The sequence below is a fragment of the Fistularia commersonii genome, chromosome 13 (assembly GCF_037954325.1).
Source record: "Fistularia commersonii isolate RoL2024-O1a breed Wild chromosome 13, RoL_Fcom_v1.0, whole genome shotgun sequence".
NCBI lineage: Eukaryota > Metazoa > Chordata > Actinopteri > Syngnathiformes > Fistulariidae > Fistularia > Fistularia commersonii.
In genome coordinates this window covers 16,025,747-16,036,687 of record NC_141296.1, presented here as the reverse complement: position 1 = coordinate 16,036,687, position 10,941 = coordinate 16,025,747, and the positions used below count along the sequence as shown (strand labels likewise).

The following is a 10,941-nucleotide window of genomic DNA, read 5'->3' as shown; positions in this document are numbered from 1 at the left end:
TTTCTCACAGGCCTGAAATCCTGTTTACTCTTGCAGTTCATCGATTGCATACAAAATGAATGTCTTTATGTTTCCTCATGCCTGTTTATATCATGACATAAGAATAAGAATAAGAATAACATTATTTATCCCGAAGAAAATTGTTGTGCCAGAGTTTCAAGTAAAACATAACAATAATAAATAATAGTAGGAAATGATATAAACAGAAAAAAAGAGGGGGGGGGGGGAGACGACATTCGATTCTATTTAGCTTTATTTGTTTGTTGTCGTGTTTTGTCTGTTTATACTTTCTATGTCTAATAAAAATGTCCTAAAGAAAACCATTTTCCTGTCTGATCGTCGACCCCACCGTCCTGATGGACATGCTGAACATCCAATCACAGGAAAGATGACGTGACGCTCTCGACCAATGATTATTTTGAGGGGGGCGGATCTCCGGTATAAACGGTGTTTGAGGCGGAGGCGCGCGTCTGTGCGCGTCCGTGCACGATGTTCACTCGGAGAGCTACGCCTTGGCGTGCACCCTGACAGCTCCGGAGGAGTCTCCGTCGCAACCGTCCGCCTCTGACGGTCGTTCCGCTTCTTCCAGGCGCCAGGATGGAAGGGAGTTCCCGCCCCGCCGGGCCGGAGGAGCGTCCTTTCCGCAGCTTCGTGCACGGAGGGACGTCCAGCCTGCTGTCCGCCGTGGCGACCTTCCCCATCTACAAGACGGTGTTCCGCCAGCAGATCAGCGGCGCGCCGGTGCAGCGGGCGGTGGCGGGGCTCCTCGGCGAGGGGCCCCTGAAGCTGTACCGGGGCGTGGCCCCCCCGCTGCTGATGAAGACGCTCAACGGCACCCTCCTCTTCGGCCTGCAGGACACCTTCGAGCGGCGTCTGTCCCGCCTGGCGGTCCCCCGCGCCGCCCTGCCGGGCCTCGCCGGCCTCGGTGCGGGCGCGGTGGAGGCCGCGGTGTTCTGCCCGTTGGAGCGGGTGCAGAACGTGCTGCAGGACGGCCGCAACGACCGGCGGCTGCCCACCCTGCGGAGCGTGCTGCGGCGGCTCGGAGAGCGGCGGCTCGCCGCCGGATTCTACCGGGCGCTGCCGCCCGTCGCGGCGCGCAACGCGCTCGGCAGCGCCTTGTACTTCGGCCTGAGAGGACCGGCGGCGGAAGCCGCCCGCGGCTGCGGCGCCTCCCCCCCGCTCGCATCCTTCCTGTCCGGCACGCTGGTCTCCATGGCGACCAGCCTGGCTCTGTACCCGCTGTCCGTGCTGGTGGCGAACATGCAGGCCAAGGTGGAGCGAGATGCCCCGGGGACGCCGGCCTGCTGGAGGAGCCTGTGGGCCTCCAGGCAGCGCAGCGTGTTTCTGCTCTACAGAGGAGGCTCCCTGGTGGTGCTGAGGTCCTGCCTCACATGGGGCATCACCACCGCTCTCTATGACCGCCAGCAGAAGGCCGAGGCCTGACCTGAGGGCTTCGCCGGAGCTTCTCCCCACCGAACGCTCTCCTCCTCTCCTTAAACGCGACTCCATTTTCTTCCCTTTCAGACGATTCGCCTCGGACGAACTGCGGCTGCCGAATAAAAGCCCCGGGCGGTCGGAGCTGCGCCGCCTCGTCGTGTAAGCGGGGAGTGTTTTGCGTCTTTCGCCGGGAGCAAATACTTCTCGAGGCCTACCTGGATTCCAAATTTGAAAAGGTGAGGCCAAAATTCTCAGAGAGCGATACGGGGGCGAGAAAGTCTCCGGCCGTCGCCGGCTGAGGTTTCCCGGCGGGGTCGGGAGGGCGCGGGCGGGTTGCTTGTGCGGGAGCTGTCTATCTGTTTATGTGGATGTGTAGCAACACACACACAAAACCAAAAAATAACCCCATGCTCACTTTGCACACCGATCTGATAGTCACATTGCAGCTGGATACGTTGAGACTCAATGTGCCTTAGCGGCGCCTTCCGGTTCCCACCTCCTCTTTGGTGCTCCGGCGGATCAACGCATGTTCACCACGTGTGTGTTTTTTTTAAATTCCTGGTATCAAAGAAGGAACATTTATGACATGCTCATATTGGCCTTGTAGGCGCCGCAGTTTGCGCGGCCGTCGGAAACCCAACGAGGCCGCGGCGCGCCATGTTATCGCTATCGTGTGTTTGAATGTCTAAAAAGGGTCGCTCACCTCCACGTGAAGTCGAGACATCGAGCCAGAACTTGTCCTTTTTCGGCTCCTCTCTCTCAGCGCGTGTTGTTAAACGTCCGCGGTTCCTCAGGAGCGACTGAAACCTCAGGGTATTCGCCCGCCTGGCCTTGCAGATTTCAATAAACAGAATCAGAGCAGAGCCACGTTGCTGCTCGGACCCTCTCAGCGTGTGTCATTTAGTCTGCGTGGAGCCACTTGCCGGCGTTCTCTTACAATCGGAAGGCGACGCCGGTCCGCCATGTCGTCTGCAGGCCCGTGGAGGCGGCGCCGGGGAAAGGTGGCCTTCTGGAAACGCACCTTTGCCGTCTCTCCCGGCTGCTCCTGAAGGATTCGTCCACTTTAAAGAGTTTGTTTTGTCCCGACGGAGGATATATCATACCCACGTCTACGGGAGGGGGAGGAGGGCCTGGTGCCAGGTGAAATGCGTACGTTCTACCCAAAGAGTAAGATGTTCCGCGGGACGGTGGATCGCGTTCCATCCCTTCACCCGCAAAACAACCGTCTGAGATCTTCCGTCACGTCAAGGATCCTCTCTGCGGACCACGTGAAACGACGACCGCCCCGGGGACGACGGGACAAGCGGAGATCTTCACACGTGATTCACGTCCTCTAAAACGTCATCCGAGCTTTCCGAAGGTCACCAAAACCAAAGTTCTGTGCGAGAGCAAGACGGCGGAGGCGCCGAACACGTCCGTTAGGTCGGCTTCAATGGCGTCCCGGTCTCTTCTCCCGGAGGAGGTCTGAGCGGCTCGGGCCTTTTCTAAACCTGCTTCTCCTTGAGAAGTGAAGACCTGATTTGTGATCCTAGCAGTGGAAAGAAACTGAGCTGAGGATCCGTACAGAATTGCGCGAATATAGATGATATCTCAGGAGCGGCACCCAAACCTGCCAAACATCAGCAGGGCGCGAAAGCTTGGGTGCAGAAGCAAAGCCCCGAGGTGCTTCTGTGGCTGCTCAAGCGTTCCAAGCTACTCCGCCGGACGGAGACGGTTTGGGAGGACTTTTATTAGATCTGGCCGATCAGGACGCCGCGGAAAACAGGCCTCCAGCCCGGAGATCAGCGTGGATGTCAGTAGACTTATTGGACAGAAACAAAAGGCAGAGCAGAGAAGAGTGTGACATTTGTGCAGTCTCATGGGTGAGGGATGACCTTCAGGCTGGAACAAGAAGATCTTCTGGATGAAGAGCAGCAGCCTGGCTGTGAACCCTCTGAACCAGGAGTCACTCGTGTCCACCATTCTCTGCTACATCATAGAAACCTTCTCCCACGTCCTGAAGAACAGTCACACCTTGTGTTTTGGCTGCCGTCTCAGCCCCATCTGCTGGGTTCCGCTCCCTCGTTGTTCTCCCTCGGTGTGTATCTCCTGCCCGACTACGACACCACGCCACTGAACCTCTGAATCCTCAGCTATCCCTGAACCCAACACACACACACACACACACACACACACACACACACACAGGGAGCTGAGGACAGAGGCCAAAGTCTGTGAGATCCAGAGGTGCACGACCTTCACCTCCACCTGCAGATGCTTTTAGGTTCTCAAAGTGAGCAGCTTCGCTGGTGAGGCTCTGCTGAAGTTTCCCTGGTGGTCCAGAGGGTGGCGGTGCAGGCCAACAAATCCACCTCAGAAGAAGAGCTCATCTCACCGCAAACCCCCGCACATGTGGATGAAACCAACGAGTAATGTTCCTCTTTAGCAGAAATAAAGCTTTTACTTCAGAGGTTCTACAAGACAACATCTTCACAACCTGATTCAAGCAGCAGTGCAGGCCTGAGGAGCATCGAGACCAGGAGAAGACCAAGCATGAATGTCGGAGGAGATACGGGGGGACACGTCAGACGGATTTTGTTGTTTCAGGAACGGTCTTCTCTCTCCGGTCGCCAGTTTGTCTCCTGGCCTTCCTCCCTCCGGACCGCAGACCCTCCTGCGGCCACCGGGTGGCGCTCCGGTCAAAGCTGCAGCGCTCGAACCCCAGCGCTCCTCTGCTCCTGCACCTGATGGCGGCCGGCCAGGAGGTCCACGTCCTCCGTGGGACTCCGTCTCAGCCATGGACGCGCCCTTTCCTTCTTTGTCTTCTCCATCCTCCGCAACGAGCCGGATCCTGGAAGATGAAGCGGAGGTCGGACCGGAGGAGGTGACCTCCAGGACACCGGGCGGTGGGACCTCCGGGTTTCACCGTGAAAACTCATCCGTGTACTTTCATTGAAGTACAGCGGGCGACATCGGCTTTGGATGGGTCAGATCATCCCGCCTGAGCCGTGAGACACCTGAGGGACATCGGTACGCCAGTAAAACATTCCACCATACTATAAACGCGGGAATATGAATAAAGCGGCCGCTTTTATCAGCTGATCCTGGACTGGAGCGAGGAACCCTGCTGTGGCACGTGGGTTTACTTTGCCCTCAGTGGCGTCTGGCCACTTATACTGCGTCAACGGAAACACACACACACACACTGACCGTTTGGCCTGTGGGAAAGTTCTCCCCTGGTCTGCAGAGAGGCTGAAGCCTGAATGTGAACGCACTCTGCAGGACTGAGGCCCGTCTTTAGGAGGCTCTGGGTTTGTATTGTGGAATCATTGACTTTAAACACACTCCGTGTGTTTGATTGGCGCTCGATTGTTTTAACGTCGGCGCGTCTCGGCAGCCACGGCGGGATCGTCCGGCCTGTGCGTGAAGCTCCTGGATGCGGAGGCGCAGGTAGCCCGGCCGTGCTGAATGGCGAGGAATGTCGGCGCGTAGGAGTGATGTCATGGCGCCGGCCTAAGATTGTGCTTCGCCGGCTGTTTGCCGACAGCTGCGGCTGTGGGCGGCGAGGGGGCGGGGCCTGCGTGGGCGGGCCTTTATGCCACTTCCCCCTCACTCCCACTCGCCCGGGGGGGCGCCGGGCGCACAAAGACCACTTCCCGGTCACGTGCATTGACGGGCACGGAGGGAGAGGCGGGACGAGCCGCACGGCGGACGGCTTCTCCTCCGGCCTTTATGTGCGTGCGGGGGTCCCGAAGGTGTAGGCGGAAGGCTCTTTGAGAGCTTCTGGATCCCGCCGCCGCCCTTTGCTTCACGCCAATATCAGGAGAAACGCCCCGTAGCCATGGTTACCGCCATCTCAGAGGGAGGAGTACGAAGCACCTGACCATCTCACACCGTCTCACACCTGCTGCTTCGCAAACACGCTCCTCCACCTTCATCCACCCCGGCCTCTGACGGGCCGCCGAGAGCTTCGCCTGCACGTCTCAGAGGGTCCAGAGAGTCCAGAAGGTCCAGAGGGTCCAGAGGGTCCAGAGGGTCCAGAAGGTCCAGAGGGTCCAGAGGGTCCAGAGGGTCCAGAGGGTCCCCTTCTCCTGATGTTACTTGAAGGGAGTCCGATGAGAAGCTATGATGTGATCGGCAGAGGAGCCCACGTGGAAGGAGAAGGTGGACGTCCCTGCCTGGTTGGTCACAGAGCAGCTCCAAGGAGGAGGAGGCGTCGGGCTCACGAGAGTTCTGCGGTCCTCATTAACGCCTCTCCGCCGAGCAGCCGTCTCCAGCGGGTCTCGGGAGGCTTCGGGACCGACCGCCCAAACTCGGATCTCAGAAGAATGATGATGTTCTGATCCGGGCGGACGTTCCGGCCACGGACTGACGTCTCACACCTGGAAAGAAAGGCCTCGCAGAGCTTCCACTCGCAGCTTTCCAAGGGTTCTTTCTCCTCCAGAGGAGCGGGTCGGAGCCCCGGAGAACCCCGTCCCGGCTCGGCGTCCCACAGCGACGTGCTCCATCATGATATATTATTGTAGCCGGCGATGAAGACGAGGGTCTTCGGCGTCGCTGACCTCGGTCGACTCATCAGCGGGGGCTCCACCTGCAGGAGGACTTCAGAAAGATCCGCATCGACGCAGGAGCGCGCGGAACGTCCCGGAGAGTCCGGAACGTCGGGTCCGAGGAGGCCGATGACTCTGGAACGGAGAGAACGCGGCAGAGAAGCTGAACGGATGACCTGGTTGTGACAAAGTGTGCGCACGTGGGGGGGTTTAACATTCTTGCCCTCCCCGCCTGGAGATGCTGGAGCAGCAGAGCTCAGAGGGCCTTGGACCTCTGGGGCGTGGAGATGTTTGGGACTGGATCTCACCGTCCTCCCACGCAGTCACCTCTGCGTGGACCTCCTCCGCAGAGTCATGAGACCCGTCGGGCAGCGTCCCCGGGGGGGGAGGGGCCCTTTGTGGAGGCCCCCTGCCAGAAGCTCTGCCTCAGTTCCTGCCCCCGGTTGAACATTAACAGGCCCTCCATGGCGGCCGGCGTCCTGAGACGAGCGGGTCTTTGTGCGTGGGCCCGGCCCCGACGGGAGCGGGACGACGCGTCAGCTCAAACGACCCGCCGGGGGCTTTTCTGCCGTCGCTCGCAGGAAGCGGAGGTGGAGGAGAAGGTCTGCAGGCACCTCTTTCTGCTGAAGAGTCAATCAAACTCCACGTGTGAATGCACGGACCAGGTCCAGCTGGAACCGCGTTTCCATACTTGTCATCGTAACCGCGGCGACAACCGCGTGACCGTCTTTTCGCGTCGCCGTCGTCCGCTTCACGTGCAACGCCTGATATCTGGGAGGATCTGGGAGACGGCCTCCTCGGAGAATCGCCCCAAAAGCATCGCGGCAGCGCTCCCGGGAACCCGGCGGACCATCTCTGAGAAGCAAGCGAGACTCTTCACCGGCTCAGCGAGGAAACGTTTCCAGGAGACGTTCTCGGACCTCGGCCGGATCAACCGGGCGACCAATGAGAAGGTCCGAAGCCCGGTTCTCCGACGGAGGCCCAGAGGGTCGGAGCCTGTCGCCGAGGCTCCGTGTCGTCACCTCCGTCCGGCCTCGGACACCCCCTCGTCCATCTCCCCCCCCCTTTGTCGTCACGGCGGGACGAGACGGCCGAGACGACTCGTCAGCCCTAATGGCCTCGTCCGGCGTTTTTGCCGGGAGTCTCCTCTGAGGAGAGGAAGCAGGAAGCGGCGTCGCTCCGCACAGAGAGCTGAGTCTGCACGGCGTCCCTCCGGCAGCCATTGTGTGGGACCGGGAGGAACATCCCATAATGCGGCGGCTGTCGGAGGGGCGGGCGACGAGGACGGAACTGTGATCGGACGGCGCTGACCTGCCTCTGCTGGAGCCGGAACATCTGCTCCTTCCGTTTGGAGGCCGGAGGCCAGGAAGCGGAGAAAAGGGACGACGCCCGAAAACCGCAAATGTGCGAGGGCCTCTACCTGGAAGACAACGAGGGAGATGCGACCATCACGCGGACAGGCGTCCTTCACGCCGCCGCTCGGAAAGCCCGACGGTGTCCCGGGCTCTGGGGGTTCCGCGTTCTCCGGTTCTCGGCGTTCTTTCATTTTACCGACGATGAAGCGCTGACATTCACCCCTTCGTCCGCCCGATGATCCGCGGTCCGACACCCACAGACCCCACGCGAGGTTCCGTCCCCTCGGACACGGAGCCTCGGCGTTCACACGGAGTCCACTCTTCTCCGGTTCCGCCGGATCCAGACAGTCTGCAGATGTCGGCACGTTGGGTCGGAGGGGGTAGATGTTCTGGCGTCGCCTGGGGCTGCGCCCCTCGCCTCTGGCGTCGGGGGCAGCTCCTGCGGAGCATCGATCGCTGATAAGTTATGAGCGGCGTATTGATCCGGCGTGCCTCGGCGGCGGCGGCCGCACAGAGGGACTCCCTTCGGCCCTGACTATGAATATTTCAAAGATCTCCACTCCGCGGACCTTCGGCGGCCTCGGAGAAATTTCTCAGAGGAAAACGCCAGCCGTTGTTTGGGGCGTCTGATTTACCGGGAGCAGGTATTGATCCGGGACGCTCGGCCAGAAAGGACACCGTCTGTCGGATCCAGGGGCGAACCCGAGGGTTCCGCGCCGCGCTCCCCCGGAGGAACCCGGACCTTCGTATCGGCCGGGGAGGCTCACCGGAGCGCAGGAGGCCGAAGAAAAGACATCAGCCTCCGGTTCATTCATCCATATTTGCTTCTCACACAGGAGGCCGGGCGGATCCGGCCCGCTCACCTGTCAATCTGCAGCCATTCATCCCTTCTTGCACAGGTTTAGGCTCTCAATGCAACCTTCTGCGTTATCTGGAGTGTGTGTGTGCGTGTGTGTGTGTTGCATAACATTACGTGTCAGTCATTTGGCAGACGCTTTTATCCAAAGCGACTTACAAAAAGTGCCATTCAGTCACCGAAGACCCGAAGTACCAGTAGTTGGGAGTCAGAAGTGACCACTCGACCAAAGCCATCTCAGCCATCAGTTCGTTCCACCGTCGAGGAGCCGAGACTCAGAAGAGACCGGTTGGATCGGCAGCCGGGGCTCTGGGTGACGGGCGGACGGTCACCAAGAAGTGGCGGATCGGAGGGGACGGGCAGGGACGTGTGGCTGGACCATAACCTGGAGATAAGACGTCCCATTCACCGCCCTGTAGACGAGCACCAGGGTCTTGGACTTGATGCTGGCGGCTACCGGGAGCCGGTGAAGGGACATAAGAAGGGGAGTGTGTGGGAGGATGTGGGACGGTTGAACACCAGGAGGGCTGATGCTTTCTGGAGAAGCTCCAGAGGCCTGATGGTCACTGCCAGGCACCGGCAAGGAGGGAGTTGCAGTCGCCCAGACCAGAGATGACTAGAACCTGGATGAGTATCTGCACCGTATCCTCTGTGAGGAATCTGTGAATCTTCCTGATGTTGCAGAAGAAGATTCTACAGGAACGTGCGACCGCTGCGACGTTCACTGAGATTGACAGTTGGTTGTCCAGGACCACAACCTGGGTTCTTCGCAGATGTGGTCGGCCTTAACACGGTGTTATCGATGGTGACGGCCAAGTCTCTATGCGGACAACCTTTCCCCGGGAGAAGGAGCAGCTCAGTCTTGTCTGGGTGTGTGTGTGTGTGTGTGTGTGTGTGTGTGTGTGTGAACTCCTCCTCAACCCGGTCACACCCTGGAATAAAACCAGCGACCAGTCAAAGGGTGTGTGTTCTACTGTGAAGCGTCAAATCCAGTGAGAAACCATCTAGGCTCCGGTGAATCCTCTGCGCGAGGCCTCGGGTTCTCCGGCGCCGGGAAGAAAAGCGAAGTGCCCGGAGGAGCCGATGACCGTCCATCTTCTCCCACGTCTCCGTGAGCGAGTTCCTTCATCAGCTCCTCGGAAGAAAATTACAGCGTTAAATGTTTACTCGACGCCGGTTAACGGATATTATTCGCACCGACGCCGGGATCCAGATTGAATAACAGCAAAAGCAATAAGGGAGCGTCTCGGCATTCCTGTCTTCTGAGGAGGGTTTGGGGTGACAGTGAATGCATCACCGCCGGCTCTGCTGCGCCAGCACCACCGCGCTCGGCCTCTAATAGGCTTTATTCGTCCTCCTCGTCATTAGTCAAACATCCGCCCCTCTCCGAAACCCGAACCTTCCCCCTCCCTCTGCTGTCTGACGCCGGCGTCGGGCTGCAAATTAAACAATCGTCGCGTGTAATTGCATCACGGCCGTACCCCGCTGCGGCGGCGGAGGCCGCGATGAGCCCACGCCGCCACCGCGCACAATTAAATCTTGCTAAAGAGCATAAAGACTGCGGGATCGGGTTCTGCCTAATGCTCGGGCCGTGTTCCGCGCGTGTCCTCCCGTGGCCGGGAAATCCAATAAATGGGATGATCTGCGCTCTTAATGACGGGACGCAGGTGTTCCCCTCCGCGACACCACGCTCCTTCATCTGCTGAGGAGCGCCAAACGACCTCGGGCCCGAACCCGGCCGCCGGGGCTCCGGCTCGCGGCGCAGAGGTTCCGCCGGGCCCAGAGTTCCGGCCGGCCCGGACGCTCAGAGCCACCCTGAGGAGGGGCGCCCTGATCCCGCACCTTCTGATCCTGCACCTTCTGATCCCAGAGGAAGGAGGCCCGCTGCACGCAATCATCTGGGCGGCTTCCCGTCCGCAGCCCTGCAGCTCCTCTCCACCGCACACACACCTGAGAAGGCTACTGCTGTCCCATTCATCTTCACCAGTGTGTGTGTGTGTGTTGATCAGCGTGTTCATTAATCCATTCATCACATCTTTAAACACACTTCCTGTCATCGTCTCACTGAGACCAGACGCGTCCGACGACAGCCATATCTGCATTTATGAATCCCTGAGTTTGTATGTGTGTGTGTGTGTGTGTGTGTGTGTGTGTGTGTGTGTGTGTGTGTGTCAACTGCTGTCTTTACAACTGAATGGCATTCAATTAGTCCGGCTGTTATCAGCCTGTAGGTCGGGGTCTCTTCTAATTCACTCCCCCTCTGTTGTCACAACATTAGGATCCCCCGCCCCACGTCCCCCGTTATCTGAATCTAATATTAACCCTGCACCCAGCGCTCCGCCACACACACCCCCACACCCCTCCCCCTCCCCCCCTCCCCCTCCCCCCGTCCCCAGCCGAGTGGAAGCCGGCACTTTAACAGCATTAAATCTCAGGTTTCATTCAGGAGGAAAGACGAGCCCCGTAACATAATCACTATCATCAGCAGCTGATTAAAAGTCAACTTTTTAACTTCTCTTCGCAAATATGAACCGCTGTGGGTGTGTGTGTGTGTGCGTGCGTGTGTGTGTGTGTGTGTGCGTGTAATCTGCATGTCAAGGCAGGTAATTAGAAGTGAACTCGTCTCAAGTTTTAGGCATGGAGGGAATAGGAGGTCGGAGGTCACACATTTATCACAGTAAAGTGTCAGATAGGCAGCGTGGGTGGAACGTTGCTGCCATGTGCGTGCATGCGTGTGTGTGTGTGTGTGTGTGTGTGTGTGTGT

The 10,941-nt window shown here is 59.1% G+C and overlaps 1 protein-coding gene across 1 annotated transcript; it reads left to right on the top strand.

The window, feature by feature from the left end:
• Positions 1-443: 443 nt before the first annotated feature.
• Positions 444-2,323, top strand: LOC147227997 (solute carrier family 25 member 53-like). Its single transcript, XM_086158237.1, has one exon. The coding sequence runs from the start codon at positions 598-600 to the stop codon at positions 1,441-1,443; it is 846 nt and encodes a 281-aa protein (XP_086014363.1). The 5' UTR covers positions 444-597; the 3' UTR covers positions 1,444-2,323.
• Positions 2,324-10,941: the final 8,618 nt, after the last annotated feature.

What these genes read in the sequence shown, in the direction of transcription:
- LOC147227997 (XM_086158237.1), top strand. Translation starts at nt 598, where the DNA reads ATGGAAGGGAGTTCCCGCCCCGCCGGGCCGGAGGAGCGTCCTTTCCGC.